This window comes from Convolutriloba macropyga, chromosome 11 (genome assembly GCF_964194025.1).
Source record: "Convolutriloba macropyga chromosome 11, txConMacr16.3, whole genome shotgun sequence".
Lineage (NCBI taxonomy): Eukaryota > Metazoa > Xenacoelomorpha > Acoela > Convolutidae > Convolutriloba > Convolutriloba macropyga.
The window spans coordinates 34,125,198-34,147,116 of NC_134478.1; the positions used below are offsets into that span (position 1 = coordinate 34,125,198).

Consider the following 21,919-nt stretch of genomic DNA (forward strand, 5'->3'; position numbering starts at 1 on the left):
TTTTCTCACTTTCTTTTCTCATTTTCTTTTCCCATTGTTTCCTCCCTTTTTTCTCACTTTCTTTTCTCACTTTCCTCACTTTCTTTTCTCACTTTCTTTTCTCACTTTCTTTTCTCACTTTCTTTTCTCGCTTTCTTTTCTCACTTTCTTTTCTCACTTTCTTTTCTCTCTTTTCTTACTTTCTTTTCTAACTTTCTTTTCTCACTTTCTTTTCTCACTTTCTTTTCTCACTTTTTTTCTCACTTTCTTTTCTCGCTTTCTTTTCTCACTCTCTTTTCTCACTTTCTTTTCTCACTTTCTTCTCCCACTCTCTTCTCCCACTTTCTTTTCTCACTTTCTTTTCTCACTTTCTTTTCTCACTTTCTTTTCTCTCTTTTCTTACTTTCTTTTCTAACTTTCTTTTCTCACTTTCTTTTCTCACTTTCTTCTCCCACTCTCTTCTCCCACTTTCTTTTCTCACTTTCTTTTCTCACTTTCTTTTCTCTCTTTTCTTACTTTCTTTTCTAACTTTCTTTTCTCACTTTCTTTTCTCACTTTCTTTTCTCACTTTCTTTTCTCACTTTTTTTTCTCACTTTCTTTTCTCACTTTCTTTTCTCACTTTCTTTTCTCACTTTCTTTTCTCACTTTCTTTTCTCACTTTCTTTTCTCACTTCCTTTCTCACTTTCTTTTCTCACTTCCTTTCTTACTTTCTTTTCTCACTTTCTTTTCTCACTCTCTTTTCTCACTTTCTCTGCTCACTTTTTTACCTCACGTTCTTTTCTCACTTTCTTTTCTCACTTTCTTTTCTCACTTTCTTTTCTGACTTCCTTTTCTCACTTTCTTTTCTCACTTTCTTTTCTCACTTTCTTACTCACTTTCTCTCTTTCTTTTCTCACTTTCTTTTCTCACTTTCTTTTCTCACTCACTTTTATCACTCACTTTTATCACTTTCTTTTCTCACTTTCTTTTCTCACTTTCTTTTCTCACTTTTTTTTCTCACTTTCTTTTCTCTTTTCTCACTTTTTTTTCTCATTTTCTTTTCCCATTGTTTCCTCCCTTTTTTCTCACTTTCTTTTCTCACTTTCCTCACTTTCTTTTCTCACTTTCTTTTCTCACTTTCTTTTCTCGCTTTCTTTTCTCACTTTCTTTTCTCACTTTCTTTTCTCTCTTTTCTTACTTTCTTTTCTAACTTTCTTTTCTCACTTTCTTTTCTCACTTTCTTTTCTCACTTTTTTTTCTCACTTTCTTTTCTCACTTTCTTTTCTCACTTTCTTTTCTCACTTTCTTCTCCCACTCTCCTCTCCCACTTTCTTTTCTCACTTTCTTTTCTCTCTTTTCTTACTTTCTTTTCTAACTTTCTTTTCTCACTTTCTTTTCTCACTTTCTTTTCTCACTTTCTTTTCTCACTTTCTTTTCTCACTTTCTTTTCTCACTTTCTTTTCTCACTTTCTTTTCTCACTTTCTTTTCTCACTTTCTTTTCTCACTTTCTTTTCTCACTTCCTTTCTCACTTTCTTTTCTCACTTCCTTTCGTACTTTCTTTTCTCACTTTCTTTTCTCACTCTCTTTTCTCACTTTCTCTGCTCACTTTTTTTCTCACGTTCTTTTCTCACTTTCTTTTCTCACTTCCTTTTCTCACTTTCTTTTCTCACTTTCTTTTCTCACTTCCTTTTCTCACTTTCTTTTCTCACTTTCTTTTCTCACTTTCTTACTCACTTTCTTTTCTCACTTTCTTTTCTCTCTTTCTTTTCTCACTTTCTCACTTTCTTTTCTCACTTTCTTTTCTCACTTTCTTTTCTCACTCACTTTTATCACTCACTTTTATCACTTTCTTTTCTCACTTTCTTTTCTCACTTTCTTTTCTCACTTTTTTTTCTCACTTTCTTTTCTCTCTTTTCTCACTTTCTTTTCTCATTTTCTTTTCCCATTGTTTCCTCCCTTTTTTCTCACTTTCTTTTCTCACTTTCCTCACTTTCTTTTCTCACTTTCTTTTCTCACTTTCTTTTTTCACTTTCTTTTCTCACTTTCTTTTCTCACTTTTTTTCTCACTTTCTTTTCTCACTTTCTTTTCTCACTTTCTTTTCTCACTTTCTTCTCCCACTCTCTTCTCCCACTTTCTTTTCTCACTTTTTCTCACTTTCTCTTCTCACTTTCTTTTCTCACATTTTTTTCTCACTTTCTTTTCTCACTTTCTTTAAGCACGATTTTAAGATTACGTCGTATGTGACAACCTCATCTACTGTGATAGATTGTTAATATTCACCTCCAATTATGATGGAGGAAGATTGGCCAAGTCCTTCACTAGGACACGTTTGGACTATTCTTCTCCAGCTTTCGCGCTCCCAGTTGGTCGGCACTTGCAGCACATGTAATCCCCTCGGGGCTTTCAGCTGTAAGTGCCGCAGCTCTTTTGAGTATTGGGGAGATGAATCGTTCATTCGTGTTTGGGTGTTGGACTTGGAATTTATAGGTAATTTGGGAGTATAAAATGTGATTTCGAAAGATGCGATTTTTTTTTCTTTGAAAAATTAGGATTTAATTCTCATCCGTTCTTCGCCTGTTTTACCGCACCTTAAACCTGTAAATTAATGTTGTATATGAGTTGCGCTCTGCCAACATGTAGAAGTTCGTTATCTGTACAAGCCTTAGCGGTACTTAAATTTGCAAGATAGCTCAGCCAATTAAGTCTTTAATCAAAAAATTGGTGTTACTTGGCGTAATATACTAAACCAAAAACATCGGTAACGTAACGTAACACCTCTGGCTGTTGAAGGATGGGCATGGCTTACAGCCCGAGCTGGTACGAAAAAATCTCAATTTTAAACCTATTCTTTTAAATGATTTTCTTGCGATGCTTTTGCGGGCCTGCTAGTTTCAACTGAATTGCGTGCGTGAGGTCATTTTTCGCTCTTAATGGAGCTAGTTTTTTTTGTTCATTCGCGTGATTAAATTTTTGGTCACACGTGACTTACCTCACTCTTAAAAATGACTTTCTCACTCTTAAATTGACTTTTCTGTGCTTAATTCAAAGAGAGAAGGTCAAATGAGTGCTTGTCAATCTATTTGAAGGTTATTTGTAAGAGCAGTTAATAGAAACAGCAATAAGTTATACAGATTCTTAATCAAAATTTTACATGTCAGCCCTTTATGAAAAGAATAAGTTTGTTTTTTGGTCTGTCTTTTTACCTACTTTTTGTGACTACTGATCTATGAAGCTATTGCGGCTATTTTTTGGCAATTTGCCAGCTGTGTTTCCATTGTATGGACTGTAATTACTTAACTGTAAGTACATTCGTGGTCTTAGATTAAGGGCCCTTCCCACTATTGCCCCCTGATGGCATGATTACGTTAATTGCTGGAGGCTATACGTCAAATGACCACTAAGCGGGGTGGGGGTGGGGTTACAGTGGAAAAGACGCGGATTACCAACGTAAATTATGTCTGGCAGTATAAAAAGAGGTATCTCAGACCTCATTTCGTTTGAGCAGCTGTACTATTGAAGATTCGAGTCGAGATTCTTTTGAAGAGGATTCGAGTCGTTTCGGTATTCTACCGGCTATGTTTTATTTTTGTAAGATGTTTTCACACCTGTTTTCATGACTTTGAGCTTTCAAAACGGGATAAACAGGTAAAGCTCAGCGGGCATCAAGTTTCATTAGAGGCCCTTAGCCGAGTTCAGTAGTCCTTCAAGTACTGAGAGTGGTGAAGCTAATGGGAAGGCCGTAATTCAGGGTTAAAAGGTCATTTTTGGAAGTTTTTGAGTCTAAAATACTGCAATTTTTAGCACTTTTTAGTCATTTTTTGGATTTTTTGTTAGACCAGTCTAAAATTGAGGTTTATTAAAGTTGATAAAGGTCCTTTGCAAGACGTAATTGCTTTTTACGGTCACTTTAAAAGCTATATCTATTGCTACTCCAAACATAAACACGGTAATTTATAGTAATTTTTTCAAATTGTTTGAAAATTTTTGTCATTTTTGAGTTGTTTCAGACTTTGATGTCCAAAAACCTCCTCTGGGGTTTAATAATAGGTTATTGCATAGTTTCTAGTGTTAATGAAGTGGTTTTAAACATTTTAACTACGCGAATTTTACCAATTTTTTTTTTATCAAACTTGTTTTTTTTTCAAACTTTCTGACATTTAATGTCATTATTCAAGTTTTCCAGTCCCAGGGGGCACGAAGCCTCATCTAGGGTTTGCTAACAGTTTACTGAAATTATTTTTTCGCCATGGAATGGTATTCAACATTTAATATCTTTTACCATTTTTTTTTTTGATAAAGTTGCAATTTTTTTCTTTAAATTTTTGAAATTTTTATTCAGTGGCCAGGGAACCTCCTATAGCGTTTGCTAGTATGTTACTAAATAGTTTCTAGGAGCAATAAAATAGTTTCGATTTTTTTAATTTTGCAATTGTAGGGAATTTTTTAAATAAAGCTTGCAATTTAAAATTATCAATTTTTTTCAAGTTTTTCGATTTTTTGTCATTCTCTATCACTGAGTTTAACTATCTTTACTGGCCAACGAAACTTTTTAAATGTTGTAGACGGTTTACAAAACAGAACTCCAGAGTAAAAATAATGTTTTGACCTTTTTTATAGCCCTATTTTTGGAAATTTTCTTTAAATTTTCTCTTCTCAGTTTCTTGATGCATTTGTCCAGTTTATCTACTTTTAATGGCAGATTCATCGCGTTCAAGGTTTTTGCGTGAGTTAATGAGTATTTTGAATTGAGTCATATATGGCCTTCAGGTTAAAAGCTTCAAGGGTTTTAGCAATGATTGTTTTTTTTTGTTTAGTTTGTTTGATTCTTGTAGTTTCTCAACTCTCGAGATTTTGTCTTGTTGGCTGGGATTGTTCAATTAATCTGCTGGGCAGGTTCATTAGGTCTTTCTTTCATTCAATTACTTGGATTGTATTTCAGGACTTGTCCTGCTGTTTTTTTGTTTTTGTAAGATGTTTTCACACCTCTGTTTTCATGACTTTGAGCTTCCAAAACGGGATAAACAGGTAAAGCTCAGCGGGCATCAAGTATCATTAGAGGCCCGCGTATAGTAGTCCCTCAAGTACTCAGAGTGGTGAAGCTACTAGGAAGGCCGTAATTCAAGGTTAAAAGGTCATTTTTTGGAGTTTTTGATCCTAATGAAATTGAGGTTTAATAAAATTGATAAAGGTCCTTTGCAAGACGTAATTGCTTTTTAGGGCCACTTTAAGCGCTATGTCTATTGCTACTCCAAACATGAACACGGTAATTTATATTAATATTTTCAAATTGTTTGAAAATCTTTACGCGAATTTTACCAATTTTTTTTATCAAACTTGTTTTTTTTTCAAACTTTCTGACATTTAATGTCATTATTCAAGTTTTCCAGCCCCAGGGGGCACGAAGCCTCATCTAGAGTTTGCTAACAGTTTACTGAAATTATTTTTCCCCATGGAATGGTATTCAACATTTTAATATCTTTTACCATTTTTTTTTGATAGTTGCAATTTTTTTCTTTAAATTTTTGAAATTTTTATTCAGTGGCCAGGGAACCTCCTATAGGGTTTGCTAGTATGTTACTACATAATTTCTAGGAGCAATAAAATAGTTTCGATTTTTTTAATTTTGCAATTGTAGGGAATTCTTTAAATAAAGCTTGCAATTTAAAATTATCAATTTTTTTCAAGTTTTTCGATGTTTTGTCATTCTCTATCACTGAGTTTAACTATCTTTACTGGCCAACGAAACTTTTTAAATGTTGTAGACGGTTTACAAAACAGAACTCCAGAGTAAAAATAATGTTTTAACCTTTTTTATAGCCCTATTTTTGGAAATTTTCTTTAAATTTTCTCTTCTCAGTTTCTTGATGCATTTGTCCAGTTTATCTACTTTTAATGGCAGATTCATCGCGTTCAAGGTTTTTGCGTGAGTTAATGAGTATTTTGAATTGAGTCATATATGGCCTTGAGGTTAAAAGCTTCAAGGGTTTTAGCAATGATTTTTTTTGTTTGGTTTGTTTGATTCTTGTAGTTTCTCAACTCTTGAGATTTTGTCTTGTTGGCTGGGATTGTTCAATTAATCTGCTGGGCAGGTTCATTAGGTCTATCTTTCATTCAATTACTTGGATTGTATTTCAGGACTTGTCCTGCTATGTTTTTTTGTTTTTGTAAGATGTTTTCACACCTCTGTTTTCATGACTTTGAGCTTCCAAAACGGGATAAACAGGTAAAGCTCAGCGGGCATCAAGTATCATTAGAGGCCCGCGTATAGTAGTCCCTCAAGTACTCAGAGTGGTGAAGCTACTAGGAAGGCCGTAATTCAAGGTTAAAAGGTCATTTTTTGGAGTTTTTGATCTTAATGAAATTGAGGTTTAATAAAATTGATAAAGGTCCTTTGCAAGACGTAATTGCTTTTTAGGGCCACTTTAAGCGCTATGTCTATTGCTACTCCAAACATGAACACGGTAATTTATATTAATATTTTCAAATTGTTTGAAAATCTTTGTCATTTTTGAGTTGTTTCAGACTTTGATGTCAAAAAAGCTCCTCTGGGGTTTAATAATAGGTTATTGCATAGTTTCTAGTGTTAATGAAGTGGTTTTAAACATTTTAACTACGCGAATTTTACCATTTTTTTTATCAAACTTGTTTTTTTTCAAACTTTCTGACATTTCATGTCATTATTCAAGTTTTCCAGCCCCAGGAGGCACGAAGCCTCATCTAGAGTTTGCTAACAGTTTACTGAAATTATTTTTTCCCCATGGAATGGTATTCAACATTTTAATATCTTTTACCATTTTTTTTGATAGTTGCAATTTTTTTCTTTAAATTTTTGAAATTTTTATTCAGTGGCCAGGGAACCTCCTATAGGGTTTGCTAGTATGTTACTACATAATTTCTAGGAGCAATAAAATAGTTTCGATTTTTTTAATTTTGCAATTGTAGGGAATTTTTTAAATAAAGCTTGCAATTTAAAATTATCAATTTTTTTCAAGTTTTTCGATGTTTTGTCATTCTCTATCACTGAGTTTAACTATCTTTACTGGCCAACGAAACTTTTTAAATGTTGTAGACGGTTTACAAAACAGAACTCCAGAGTAAAAATAATGTTTTGACCTTTTTTATAGCCCTATTTTTGGAAATTTTCTTTAAATTTTCTCTTCTCAGTTTCTTGATGCATTTGTCCAGTTTATCTACTTTTAATGGCAGATTCATCGCGTTCAAGGTTTTTGCGTGAGTTAATGAGTATTTTGAATTGAGTCATATATGGCCTTCAGGTTAAAAGCTTCAAGGGTTTTAGCAATGATTTTTTTTGTTTGGTTTGTTTGATTCTTGTAGTTTCTCAACTCTTGAGATTTTGTCTTGTTGGCTGGGATTGTTCAATTAATCTGCTGGGCAGGTTCATTAGGTCTATCTTTCATTCAATTACTTGGATTGTATTTCAGGACTTGTCCTGCTATGTTTTTTTGTTTTTGTAAGATGTTTTCACACCTCTGTTTTCATGACTTTGAGCTTCCAAAACGGGATAAACAGGTAAAGCTCAGCGGGCATCAAGTATCATTAGAGGCCCGCGTATAGTAGTCCCTCAAGTACTCAGAGTGGTGAAGCTACTAGGAAGGCCGTAATTCAAGGTTAAAAGGTCATTTTTTGGAGTTTTTGATCTTAATGAAATTGAGGTTTAATAAAATTGATAAAGGTCCTTTGCAAGACGTAATTGCTTTTTAGGGCCACTTTAAGCGCTATGTCTATTGCTACTCCAAACATGAACACGGTAATTTATATTAATATTTTCAAATTGTTTGAAAATCTTTGTCATTTTTGAGTTGTTTCAGACTTTGATGTCAAAAAAGCTCCTCTGGGGTTTAATAAGAGATTATTGCATAGTTTTTAGTGGTAATGAAGTGGTTTTAAAAAGTTTAACTTCATGAATTTTACCAATTTTTTAAAATCAAACTTGTTTTTTTCAAATTTTCTGTCAATTATTGTCATTATTCATGTTTTCCAGCCCCAGGGGGCAAGAAACCTCATCTAGGGTTTGCTAACAGTTTATTGAAAATAGTTTTTGGCCATGGAATGGTATTCAACATTTTAATATCTTTTACCAATTTTTTGATAAAGTTGCAATTTTTTTCTTTAAATTTTTGAAATTTTTATTCAGTTGCCGGGGAACCTCTTATAGGGTTTTGCTAGTATGTTACTACAGTTTCTAGGAGCAATAAAATAGTTTCAATTTTTTTTAATTTTGCAATTGTAGGGAATTTTTTAAATAAAGCTTGCAATTTAAAATTTTCGATTGTTTTCAAATTTTTCATTTTGTCATTCTCTGAGTTTAACTTTCTCCTCAGTCTCTTTAAATTCTCTTTAAATTTTCTCAGTTTCTTGATTCATTTGTCATATTTGTCCAGTTTATCTACTTTTAGTAGCAGATTCATCTCTTTCAAGGTTTTTGCGTGAGTTAATGAGTATTTTGAAATGAGTCATATACGGCCTTCAAGTTAAAAGCTTCAAGGTTTTTAGCAATAATCGTTTTTTTTGGTTAATTTGTTTGATATTTTAGTTTCTCAACTTTTGAGATTTTGTCTTGTTGGCTGGGATTGTTCAATTGATCTGCCGTTCAGGTTCATTGGGTCTTTCTTTCATTCAATTACTGGGATTGTATTTCCCACTAAAGTTGAAACTTATTTGCGTGATTAGATTTTGATCATACGTGACTTACCTCACTCAATAAAATGACTTTTGCACTTTAAAACTTAAGTTTAATTTGAATTTGCTTAATGTGAAAGGAACTCTTTTGTGTAGTAAAGGTCCCTAATAAGAGGCTTGTGTGGAATGAATTTAACAAGCTTTATTAATTTATCACTGAATATTTTTTACTTAGTTTTTTGAGCGGCGTCAATTTTTTTTTCAATTTTGATCTGTATCTGTTTCTATCTCTATTATATGGCACGCAGGTCTATTCTTTCGCAGCTATTCCGGCATTCTGCCGGCTATGTTTCGGTAATGTTTCAAATTTTTGATAGCCGCGAAGAGATAGCTGAGGCTATTATTGGCCTTCTCATGGTTTTTACGACTCGAAGAGGAGTATTGAGATTCTGCAGGTTTTTTTTAGCAGAAACCAAGTTTGTTCATGACTTGAATTTTGACTTCTTTCTATTCGAGCATTTACCTCCGTTTTTGATTGTTGACTCCTGTTTTCGAACATTGGACTTTAAAAATAGCTTCGTTTGTAATGTATAGTAATTAGGAACTGCTGGTAATGTTCAAGGTGAAGAGATCATTTTGAGATTTTTTGTTCCTATATAAGTCACTCCTAATTATGTAAACTACACTGCACAACCCCCCCCCCCAACACCTACCTACCCCCCCAACGCCCCTGCATCCCCCCAACTTACCCCCCACCTACCCCTAACCCCTCCTGTCACCTAGCTACCCCCACCTACCCCCCCCCCCCCAACTACCCCAGCACTACCCACCTCCCCAACCTATCTTCCCACCCACCCACCTACCCCCTTCCCATCTTACACCCCCACCTACCCCCACAAACTACCCCCTCCCTTCACCTAACTACACCCACCTACCCCCCCCCCCCCCCCCCCCCCAACTACCCCAGCACTACCCACCTCCCCAATCTATCTACCCACCTAGCTCCCCCCGCACCTAAAAAATTGTCGGCATTTTCAATACACGTTAATGTGGTTTGTTGGGCTACTTTTGTTTTTTTCTCTTGTCTATTTTGATGTTCTGATTTTGGTAAAGTTAGGTTAAAGATTATAATGCACGACGATCCGAGTCGTTTGCGGTATTCTACCGGCTATCGTTTTTATTTATTTCATCGTCAAGATTTTTGTTACGACAATATGACGTCACAACCACTTCAAATCTGCTTTTTGTTCAGTCAATCATGCAATTTCAATTGAATTGCGTGCGTGAGGTCATTTTTCGCTCTTAATGGAGCTAGTTTTTTTGTTCATTCGCGTGATTAAATTTTTGGTCACACGTGACTTACCTCACTCTTAAAAATGACTTTCTCACTCTTAAATTGACTTTTCTGTGCTTAATTCAAAGAGAGAAGGTCAAATGAGTGCTTGTCAATCTATTTGAAGGTTATTTGTAAGAGCAGTTAATAGAAACAGCAATAAGTTATACAGATTCTTAATCAAAATTTTACATCTCAGCCCTTTATGAAAAGAATAAGTTTGTTTTTTGGTCTGTCTTTTTACCTACTTTTTGTGACTACTGATCTATGAAGCTATTGCGGCTATTTTTTGGCAATTTGCCAGCTGTGTTTCCATTGTATGGACTGTAATTACTTAACTGTAAGTACATTCGTGGTCTTAGATTAAGGGCCCTTCCCACTATTGCCCCCTGATGGCATGATTACGTTAATTGCTGGAGGCTATACGTCAAATGACCACTAAGCGGGGTGGGGGGGGGGTTACAGTGGAAAAGACGCGGATTACCAACGTAAGTTATGTCTGGCAGTATAAAAAGAGGTATCTCAGACCTCATTTCGTTTGAGCAGCTGTACTATTGAAGTTCCATTTTAGATCACATTGTAACTTTGTTTTAGGTGGACAATAAATGGGCGATTTACGACTACCAGGGGCGCAGGCTGAAGGAAGATATGGGTCGAGCTGGGCTAAGTGCAGGTGCCAGGGGTGGAAGCAACTTTGAGTTCTGGCAAGTGTGCTGGCAGCAGCGCAACTCCAAAGAGCAATACCCTCCCAGAGAGCTCCAGTTCAGCGCCATCAGTCTTCAAGACTTGCAGGTGCAGGAGGCCACTGAGAAGAAGTATGTGCCACCTCACCTGCGCAACAAGGCACAAGCTGAGAAACGCAACATTGTCGTAAGTCACATTTTGACCTGTATTTATTGTAAAAGTTAAGTCAATGATAAGTCTTAAGTTACCGGACGTCTAAATCTTACATTTTTATTAGGCGTTTACCTCTCGTTATCACCAATATACGAGTAGCGATTGAGAGGGCTTTTATTGCTCATGATCTTTCGCTTAAATACAATCAGGAGGATTTCTCTCAAACGAAATTTGTAGCAATTATTTAAGCCCTGTTTAATAGCCGCCTCAGCTTCTCAGCCGGCTATTTTAGCGCTCCTAATTTCTTTTACAATTCAAAAATTTGAATTGTATTGGGGCGCTTTCTTTTTTTAATTGTCTTTTTTGGGCTATTTTAGCCGGCTATTTTAGCGCTCCTAATTTCTTTTACAATTCAAAAATTTGAATTGTATTGAGGGCCTGTCTTTTTGACAACTCGGAGTATTGGAGAAATGTCTTTTTATAGCTGCGAAGCTGTAAGCTGAGCGTAGCTATATTGCGGTGCTCTTGGTTTTTTACAATTCAAAGAATTTGAATTGTATTGGGGCGCTGTCTTTTTTTTTAAGATCTGTTCACACATTTTCATGATTTTTGAAGTCAAATTGGAGTATTGATTTTGGTCACGCCGAAACAGGAAGTAGAGCGAAAAAGAGAGTGGTTTTGAGGCGTGAAGTTTTTTCGCTCTAATTTTAAAGTAGAGTGAGAAAACGCTGTTTAAACAAAAATTGGTTTTCTCGCTAGTGGATTTTTGTTCACATGCGGCAATTTCACTCTGATTTTTAATGTTTTTCGATTTTTTGGATCGGTATTTTCTAGGTGGTTTTCCCAATCCATTCAAAGTTTATTCTAGGCCTATTTTTTGTTTGAACCAAATGTCTCTTTCTCGCTAGAGGTTTTTTTGTTCACATGCGGAATTTTGACATTGATTATCACTTCTTTTAATTTTTATCTGATTTGGAAATGGTTTTCCCAATTCAGTCATAATCCGTTCTAGGTCTAGTTTTTGATGAGTCAATGAATTTTCTTTGAATTGTACGCCAGGACTTGTCCCGCTATTTAAAAAATAATATGACATCGCTGTCTTTTTATTACGACTTGAAGAGGAGTATTGGAGAAGTCCTTTTGTAATCACTTTCGTTGGAGTGAATTTTGAAGCAGGAAATGAAGCGCGTAAAAATTTTAAAAGTGGTTTCGGTGCTGAACAAAACTGATGGGCGGAGCGGAAAGAGAGTGGTTTTTTGTCAACTCCGATGTTTTCGAAACAGCGAGAAATTGTGGTGTGAAAAAATTTCCGTAAGCGAGCAAAATTTTGTGTTCAAGTGCGGCTTTTTAAAACCGTTTTTTATTTTTTTGTTTAGAAGTTTGATTATGATATTGTATTGTTGTAGGGTTGTTTTGATAGTGTTTTGTAGGTTTCTGGTCTTAATGTGAATTTTATACCACTTTGCAGATTTTTCAGCTATTTTGAATTTGAGTCGAGTTTTGGCAATTTTTTGCATTCTGTTGTGTTAAACTGCTTTGTATGGGCCTTGAATAGACGCAAATTAGTTTTAGAATTTTTAGATAACAAGTGATTACAGTTTTATTATTGTTAAACGATTTTATGAAAAATGACAATAAACTAAGAAATTTTTATTTTTTGTATTCCGTTTTTTCTGATCTTAGAAAAATTTCTTTGCCTATTTTACTTGCCTTTTGTTTTTGAAGCTTTTCAATGCTCTATTTGCTCCAATGAACGTTTTTTGGTTCTATGTGCTCTTATGAAATAAAAAATGCATAAATTTTTTAAAAGATTTTCAAGTTGTTTTTAAATGCTTTTTGTATTCTTCAAGCTTTTATAGGATTTGGGGATGCCCATAGTCCAAATAAGTTGGTTTTGCTGCATGTTAGTGGTTTTGATTAAGTTGAGAGTCGTTTTGGTAATGATAATGCTAATGTGTAATGATAATGATAATTTTCATGCAGATTTCAGCGAAATTTCGTGTTTTGCTTATTTTTGCTAAAATTCTTTGATTGTGTGATTATGACACATGAACAGAAGAAGTATTAAAAGTTTATTAAGATAATGATTTGGATTCAGCATAATGGCAGTTGATCCATAATTTGTGGCTAATTTTTGTTGCAGTTTTACAGAGAATATTGGTTTTGTTTTTCATTTCCTTTCTTGGAATTTTTGTTGGGTTTTTCTTTTATTTTGCAGTGGTTCAGCGAATTAAAAGTAAATGTATTGCAAAGGTTTTTGCCAAAAGTTGTTTTTTTAAAACTTGCAACGTGATATTTTTATCCCATGCTTTATCGTCTTTTATGGTCAGATAGTTCTTCATTGTTCTTTTTCATTTTGTTTCAGAGTGGTTAGTGTTATGCAATAGAATTAGCTTTGTTAGTTTTTGTGGTCTTTCAGTAGGATAAGCTTCATGTTATTTAGGGGCGTTAGTTTTTTTCCTTGTAGTCATTTCCGGAATTCTTCCGGCTATGTTTTTTTAAGGTCTGATCACACTTTTTCATGATTTTTGAAGTTGGAGTAGTGATTTAAGTCACACCGAAACAAGAAGGGGAGCAAAAAAGCTAGTGCTTTACGTGAAATGTTTTTGTTCTATTTTTAAAGTAGAGTGAGAAAACGGTGTTCCATCAAAAATTGGTTTCTTCGCTAGTGGATTTTTGATTTTTTCTATTTTTTTTGTATCAGGTTTTCGATTTTTTTGAATCGGATTTTTTTTCTTAATGGTTTTCCCAATCCATTCATAGTTCAATCTGGGCTTAGTTTTTTGTTGGAGCTAAACCAAATTTCTTTTCCTCGTTTGTGGTTTTTTTTGTTCACATGCGGCATTTTGACATTTATTTTCTGTTTAAATTTTTTAAATGTTTTTTTAGAAATGGTTTCTCCAATTCAATTATAGTCCATTCTAGATCTAGTTTTTTGTTTAATCAATGAAAGTTCATGGAATTAACCGTCAGTACTTTTCGTGCTATGTTTTTTTAATTCGCGTTACCTTTTTAATCAATTTTTGATTCTTTTGATCACGTTTTAATCAATTTTTGATTCTTAAAATCTTAATAGCATTTGGACTTCTGTGGGTTAATTTAGATGCTCTAGTGGTTTTGGCTGCCTTTGATGTAATCGATTTCAATTTTGAGTTGTTTTAATTAAAGCTAATGGAGTAATTGTACGACTATTTTAGCCGATTTTCTCGTCTGTTTTCTTAAGTTTTTGGTCTTATTTTATGCTTCTCGCTGTAGTTTTTCTTGATAATTGCTCTCAAACGAAGTTTGTAGCAATTATATTAGTCCCGTCGATCTATTTTAAGCAATTTTTTGCTTGGCTGATTTTTTGTCTGACGCTTTTCGTCCTCAAAACGGGATAAACAGGTAGCGCCAAGCGGGCATGAAGTGCTCCTAGAGCTTTTCAGCTGTTTCAGCTCAAACGGTTTTGGAGACTTATGGTGTGAAGGGCGGTTCTTAGAGGTTGAAGACCCCCCTTCACTGTTGTTCCCCCGCACTCTTACCCCCTCCCCCCCCCCCACTGTTGCCCCCCATCAGCCCTCAATGCACACCGTTTCTAGGTACTGACGCACAACCGCTGACCAAAAACCCGCAAATTTATACTGTTTTGCACAATTTTTTTCAAGCTGCTTGAAATTTTTTTTGACATTGTTCGATTTTTTATTAGCCCTAGGTGTCAAGACACCTCCTCTAGGTTTTAATATTGTGTAAATCCTTGGTTTCGAGTGGTAATCGAATGTTTTCAACATTTTAACATCACGATTTTAAGCATTTTTTTAAAAAAAGCGTGCGATTTTTCAAAATTTTAACATTTTTCCCTATTCACGTCTTTCCAGATCCAGGGACCAGAGAACCTCCAAATACTGACAAATTTTTTTGGAATATGGACTAGTTTTTCAACTCTTTAAGGTCACAAATTTTGGCAATTTTTTTAAAAACTTGGTTTTTGCAAATTTTTTTTTGGGTTTTTTCAGCCTCAAGAGAGAAGGAACCTCCTCTAGGGTTTGAAAATACGTACTGTATAATTTCCAGATGTAATGGAATGTCTTGCAAGAAATTAACATCACAAAATTTAGCATTTTTTCGACAATTTTTGCCATTTTTTGTCAATTTTTTGACATTTATAGTCATTATTCAGGTTTTTTGAACCTCAAGGGTCAGAAAACCTCCGTTGGTGTTTGATAATAAATTACTGGAAAATTTTTGTATATGGGTTTTTTTTCAACTTTTTATCACAAATTCTTGCATTTTTTATAATAAAACAATTTTTTTAAGGTTTTTAAAATTTTTGTCATTTCTAGGCTTCTCTAGGCCCAAGAGCCACAGAACTTCCTCTTGGATCCGAAAATATATAACTGCATAGTTTATAGATGTTTACGAAATGTTTTTCAAGATTTTAAAATATTTACACTTTTTTCATGTTTTTGATTTTTTCCGGCACCAGGGGCTCCTCCAAGGTTTGATGATAAGCTGCTGCATAGTTTCTAGAGTTAATGGAATGGCGATCAATATTTTTAATACTCCAGTTCTGGTAATTTTCGGATAAAATTTGAAATTTTTTTCAAATTTTTGGAAAATTTTTTTAATGTTCCAAGTGTATGGATGTTCGAAGTTTCACTGGCTTTTTGAGCCAGTGAAACTACTTCATGCTCGAAACAGGCATACTGAATAGTCTCTTGCGACAATGAAATGGTTCTTGCGATATAAATATCTTGAATTTTAGCAATATTTGTTAAAATTTGCAATGGTTTCCAAAATTTTTTAATATTTTTTATGCTTTTCTGAGTTTAACGACCATTACTGGTCAACGAAACTTTTTAAGTCTTGGGGCTGGGTTACTTGACAGAACTTTTGAGACGAAAATGGTTTTGAACTTCTTTACTGCGAAGTTGGAGACTTTTGTGTTTAATTTTGACTTTTTCCGTTTTATGATTTATTGGATTTATGATTTATGATCGTAATGATTTATGTTTAATGATCAGTTCTATATGATTTATTTACTGATATGGCTAGAAAACTAGAAGTTGCAGTGTCGAATCCCATCATGGAACTTATTCCGATCTCTTTCTCTCTGTCTGTTAGGGTTTCTTTCCTTCTCTTTCTCTTTTTCTCTCTCACACTCTTTTTGTTGATGCCGCACTTCAGATGCTGTTTTGTGGCGTAATCTCATCATCTCTGATCTTCATTAACAATGAGTTATATGTGAAATGTTTTTTATCACAAATGACTTAACAGGCTCTTTTTAGGAAATCTGTGTTAATTGCTCTCAAAAGCAATTTGTGGGAAATATATTATTCCTGTTTCTCTTTATGCGATCATTCGCTTGCCGATTTCTCGCCTGACCCATGTGACTTTCGTCTTCAGAAGCGGAATAAAGAAGTAGCCCCCAGTTTGCATAAAGTTCTCTTAGAGCCGTTCAGTTTATTAGTCTCAAGTATGCGATTAACAGAAACTGTTTTTGAGACTTATACTTATGGTGTGAAGGGCGGTTCTTAGAAATTGATCACACACTCCCACCCACTCACCGCCTTCACATCGGCCCCCAATCCAGTTTTGCGCCCCCGCTTCGGTGAACCCCCGCTGCGCTCACCTTACGCACCTTCAATTAATTTAAAGCTAGCCTCACTAAACCGTGGCTAGCTACTGACGAAGCGAACCGCTCGCCGATCGTTTGAGAACGATTCGCCCGACGTTAGTCGGTTATGTTTCATTCTTTGATTTTGAGTTTTTTATTGGTGTTACTCCTTAGGCTCACCACTGAAGAGTCGGCCGGGATCTTTTATTTGAGAAACAAAACACAAATGTACAATTTTTTTTTTAAGTTTTTTGCGTATTAGAATTTTTTTAATAGCCGCACAGCGATAGCTGGAGATATTTTTGGTCTTCTCTTGGGTGTTTTATTTCGCTGTCAAGGGTTTCTTTTCGACCATATGGCGTCGCAATAACTTCAAATGTCCTTGTTCATTCGGTCATGCAACTTCAACTGAAATGCTTGCGTGATGTCATTTTTCACTCTTATTGGAGCAATTTTTTTTGTTCTAATAGTGGAAATGTTTTTATCATAAATGAGTTAACAAGCAGTTTTCAGGATATCTTTGTTAGTTGCTCTCAAAAGCAGTTTGTAGGAAATATATTAATCATGTTTCACTTTATGCGATCATTGGCTTGGCCGATTTTTCGTCTGACCCATTTGACTTTCGTCTTCAGAAGCGGGCTAAAGAAGTAGCGCCCAGTTTGCATAAAGTTCTCTTGGAGCCGTTCAGCCTACTAGTCTCAAATATGCGATTAACAGAAACTGTTTTGGAGACTAATACTTATGGTGTGAAGAATACTTAAGGCGGTTCTTAGAAATTGATGCTCACACACTCCCGCCCACCGCCTTCACATCAGCCCCCAATCCAGTTTTGCACCCCCCTTCGGTGCACCACCGCTGCGCTCACCTTTCGCCCCTTCAATTAATCTAAAGCTAGCCTCACTAAACCGTGGCTAGCTACTGAAGAAGTCAACCGCTCGCCGGTCCTTTGAGAACAATTTGCCCGACGTTAGTTAGTTATGTTTCATTCTTTGATTTTGAGCTTTTCTCTAGGTGTTACTCCTTAGGGTCACCACTGAATATTCGGCCAGTATCTGAGAAACAAAACACAAATTTACCGATTTTTCGTCTGACCCATTTTCACAAAGTTTTGTATTAGAATTTTTTTATTGATAACCTCACAGCGATTGCTGGAGATATTATTGGCCTCCTCTTGGGTTTTTTATTTCGTTGTCAAGAGTTTCTTTACGACCATATGGTGTCGCAATAACTTCAGATGTCCTTGTTCATTCGGTCATGCAACTTCAACTGAATTGCTTGCGTGACGTCATTTTTCACTCTTATTGGAGCATTTTTTTTGTTCTAATAGTGGAAATCTTATCATAAATGACTTAACAGGCACTTTTTAGGAAATCTTTGTTAATTGCTCTCAAAAGCAATTTGTAGGAAATACTATAATCCTGTTTCTCTTTATGCGATCATTCGCTTGTCCGATTTTTCGTCTGACCCATTTGACTTTGTCTTCAGAAGCGGGATAAAGAAGTAGCGCCCAGTTTGCATAAAGTTCTCTTAGAGCCGTTCAGCCTACTATTCTCAAGTATGCGATTAACAGAAACTGTTTTGGAGACTTATACTTATAAATTGATCCCCTCGCGCCCCTTCAAATAAACTAAATCTAGCCTCACTAAACCGTGGCTAGCTACTGACGAAGCCAACCGCTCGCCGGTCGTTTGAGAACAATTCGCCCGACGTTAGTCGGTTATGTTTCATTCTTTGATTTTGAGCTTTTCTATTGGTGTTTCTCCTTAGGGTCACCACTGAAAAGTCGGCCAGTATCTGAGAAACAAAACACTAATTTACCTTTTTTCAAGTTTTTTCATATTAGAATTTCAATTACGCAATGTTTTGTACAAGCATTCAATTACGCAATGTCGCGAATACTGTCTAAGTCAAAGGATCAAAATCAAAAGGGACAGGATAAAACGATAAAGCCCGGTCGTGAAGTCATTGAAAGTTATCAATGTTCTTTAGGGCATTTGCTAGCTGATATTGGTATTAAGCTTATTAGCTTTCACTTTAGAACGCTTTCAGTTCAGCACGCCAAATTTGAACACTTTGACACAGAAAAATATTTGGTAATTTTCTGTCTCTTCTTTTTTTCTTTTTCTGTTTTAATCCCAATGTGTATCAAGTGCGTCAACGGTGGCTATTTTTTGGCACGCTGCCGTCTATGTTAGTCACACGTGACGTACCTCGCTCTCAAAAATGACCTCCTGACTCGGAAACTGACTTTACTTTAGTTGGAAGAGAAAGCCAAGTGAGAGTCTTTGGAGAACAGCTATTAGAAGCAGCAATAACTTATACAGAATAGTAACTTATACAAAATGTAACATCTCAGTTTTTAACAAAAAATTCTGATCTGTTTTTGTTACTATATTTTTGAGACTGCAGATTGCAGATCTACGAATCTGTTGCGGCTTTTTTCTGGCAATCTGCCAGCTATGTTTGTTGTTCAATGTTATTGTCAGGTGTTGATTCGATGAATGCTCGAGTTAAAGTAATAATTGGTTTTTCTCAAAGTGGTGGTGGGGAAGTAACTTCTTCTGGATTATGTTCTATAATTTTTGTAATATATTTTGACTTAGTCATTAATTTCTTTTCGTTGATTTTGGAGAGTTCCTTATTTCAATAAGGATGGCCAACTTTCTGTTTCGAGTCGTTTCGGGAATTCTTGTTCGGGAATGCTATGTTTTATAATATGTGGCATTTCATGATTTTTGAAGTCAAATTGAAATTATGATTTTGTCACGCCGTAACAGCTCTAATTTTAGAGTTGAGTGAGAAAACGATGTTTGAGCAATATTTTGCTTTCTCGCTAGTGGGTTTTGATTCACATGCGGCCTTTTTAGAGTTTTTTTCTGTTTAATCTGATTTTTATTTCTTTATCTTCTTTAATCTGATTTTTTCCTGGCCGATTCATAATCCATTCTAGGTCTAGTTTTTTGTAGTCAATGGAAAACTCTTCGAATTGTACCAGATCTTATCCTGCTCTGTATTTTGTCTCGTCGTCGACGCTCTTTTTTCATTTTAACTTTGTTCCCTCCGCAATGCAAAATTTTCCGTCTTTAGAAATTAGTACCGATAAGTTTCGAGTTGAATTTAGTTTTCTCACAGTTTCGAATTTTTGTCTTAAGTTTCATTTTGTTTTTTAATTGCTCTCGAACGAAATTGAAGCAATTAATGTGAACATCTGTCTTTTTTATGCAAAATTTTTGCTTGACCGTTTTTCGATTTTGCTTCTTGGGTGACTTTTTCAAGCTTGACTTCTTGATTTTTGTGTGATCTAATTTGCTCTTATTCAGAAATTAATTCTGTTGAAAAGATAAAAGCCATTTTAAGCGAAGACAATCGAAAGCCCGGATAGCTCAATTTTTAATAAAAGATAGATTGTTATCCTGTAGATCATGGATTTGAAGCCCTTGATGGGCCGAACTTATTGCAACGATAATTTTGTTTTTGGCTATACCACCTTTGAATTATCTCGCGTCTGCGTCATTCGAGAGACATTAGTCAGTTTTTTTTAAACTCAGAAAGAGTTAACCTTGATTTTGTTGTAAAGCAGTTGACTTTAAAGACAAAGACCCAAAACCTAATGAGCACTGGTTCAAAATCCCTAGTTTTTCATTACTTATCTTGATTTTGATAATTTAGCGTCTTATAACCTTTTCATTTGTTTGTTTGTTTTATAAGTTTGTTGCAATTAATTTTGGGGGCATGTGAGTCTTCGTTATTATTGTAATAGCGATATCTGAGTGGAGATATAATTGGACTTCTTGTTTTTTTGCAATCCAAATGATTTTGATTGTATTGGGGTGATGTTTTAAAGTTATGTTTTAATAGCCGTTGTCAGCCTCTCAATCGGCTATTATTTAGGCGCTCTCCTTTTAATTCGCTTTGCCCTTTGATCACGTTTTTCGTTTTACATTAGTCAAGATTTTCACATTTGACTTCTCACTTACCTCACTGTATCAACTGAATGGATTTTAAATAGCTTTACGCATTGATTATTATGCAGTGTAGTGAATACATTCAAGGTCAAAAGAAACGGGATAAAACGATAAAGACCGGTCGTTATGTCATAATTCATTAGGTTATCAAAGTTTATTAGAGCGATTGCTAGCTGATGTTAGTATTAAGTTTAATACCCTTCAGTTTAGAAGATGCAGTAAGTATAGGTTTAGAATCTAACTGGAACTGCACTCTGAATTAGAACAATTTTAGAAACTCAGGAATTTTTTTTTTTCAATTTCAATCTCCTCTTTTTTTGGTTCTGTTTCAATCCATATATGCGTCTAGCGCGTCAACGGCAGCTGTTTTCCGGCAATCTACCGGCTGTTTCTTTTGAATTTTTGTTATCATTGGGACTGCAAAATTGAGTAGTTTGTCACTCTGCAGTAGTGAAAGAAGCGAAGGTGGGTAGTGTTAAGGCTTGAAATATTTACAAACTAATTCTATCTATGTAAGTTCACGTGTCTCCTTACTATCAAATATTGTCGTTACTTTTGAAAAGAATTTGGTCAGTCAGGTCCTTTGGTGATTCAGATCTCTGGATTGTAATTCAAGATTTATCCTACCTTTTTTGTTTAGATTAGATTTCTGTTACGACCAAAAGGCCTGATACGCATTGCAAATCGGCTTCTGCTCATTGATTTTTTTAGAAGTTTTTAGATTAAGTCGCGTGCTTGACGTCAATTTTCACTTTTTTAGGGTTAATATTTTTTCATGTGAGGGAATGACGTTTTGGTCTCATATTATTAAATCACTTTCAAAAGGTTTTTCTTTCCTCTCATTGATTTTTGCATGCCTCATTTGAAGCAGTTGAGGTCAACCGAGGCTATCTCAATCTAATTACAGGTTGTTGAGGTTTGCCTTTCAATGCATAAGTATAAATCAATTGGGACCTCACAAGTAGTAGAAACAAATTTTTTAAAATTTAAGGTCTCAGATTGTGCATTTGTATTATGAGGCTTATCCAAAGCTATTGCAGCTGTTTTCTGGCAACCTTCCACATATGTTTGCATTTGGATTAGAAGCAAGAAAACTATTTCAACTTGACGTCAATAGAAAACCTAAAGCTGTAGTATTCTAAGTTTAAATTCACCGGAAACTCTGAGCAGGCATTATTTTGTAATGCAAAAAGCATTTTCGGTAGTGTCGACCATTACCTCCCTCACGTTCGCCTCTCTCTTTACTTGCCTGCTCCCTATTGAGATCAATTGGCCCGAACGTAATCGTTTATTTATTGCTGCGAAGCAATAACGAGACTTATTGGTCTCCTCGTGATTTTTAGTTCGTCGTCGTCTGTTTTTTTACAATCGATTGATTACGCAGAAAGAAGTCACAGAACGACTTTTTGGTAAATTCTACACTTAAGCCATGAAATTTGTGTGCGTGACCTCATTTGATACTGCTTTTTTATTGGGTATTTAGGTCTGCTATGTGAAACTTTTTTGAGCTTACATGACTTACCCCACTCAACTTATTGACTGCCCCACTAACCTATTGAGCTGTAAAAATCAATAAGGGCACACCAGA

At 35.1% G+C, this 21,919-nt stretch overlaps 3 protein-coding genes across 3 annotated transcripts in view; all 3 read left to right on the forward strand.

Annotated features, from left to right (window-relative positions):
- Positions 1 to 21,919, forward strand: part of LOC142349901 (endoplasmic reticulum-Golgi intermediate compartment protein 3-like) — a 448,624-nt gene that overhangs the window by 363,644 nt on the left and 63,061 nt on the right. The gene's annotated exons all lie outside the window — the stretch shown is intronic.
- Positions 1 to 21,919, forward strand: part of LOC142349903 (uncharacterized) — a 471,688-nt gene that overhangs the window by 363,636 nt on the left and 86,133 nt on the right. The gene's annotated exons all lie outside the window — the stretch shown is intronic.
- Positions 1 to 21,919, forward strand: part of LOC142349899 (eukaryotic translation initiation factor 2A-like) — an 87,044-nt gene that overhangs the window by 56,227 nt on the left and 8,898 nt on the right. The window contains exon 7 of the mRNA XM_075401745.1: positions 10,531 to 10,806. Coding sequence (XP_075257860.1) covers positions 10,531 to 10,806 — 276 coding nt within the window. The remainder of the gene's footprint in view (positions 1 to 10,530; positions 10,807 to 21,919) is intronic.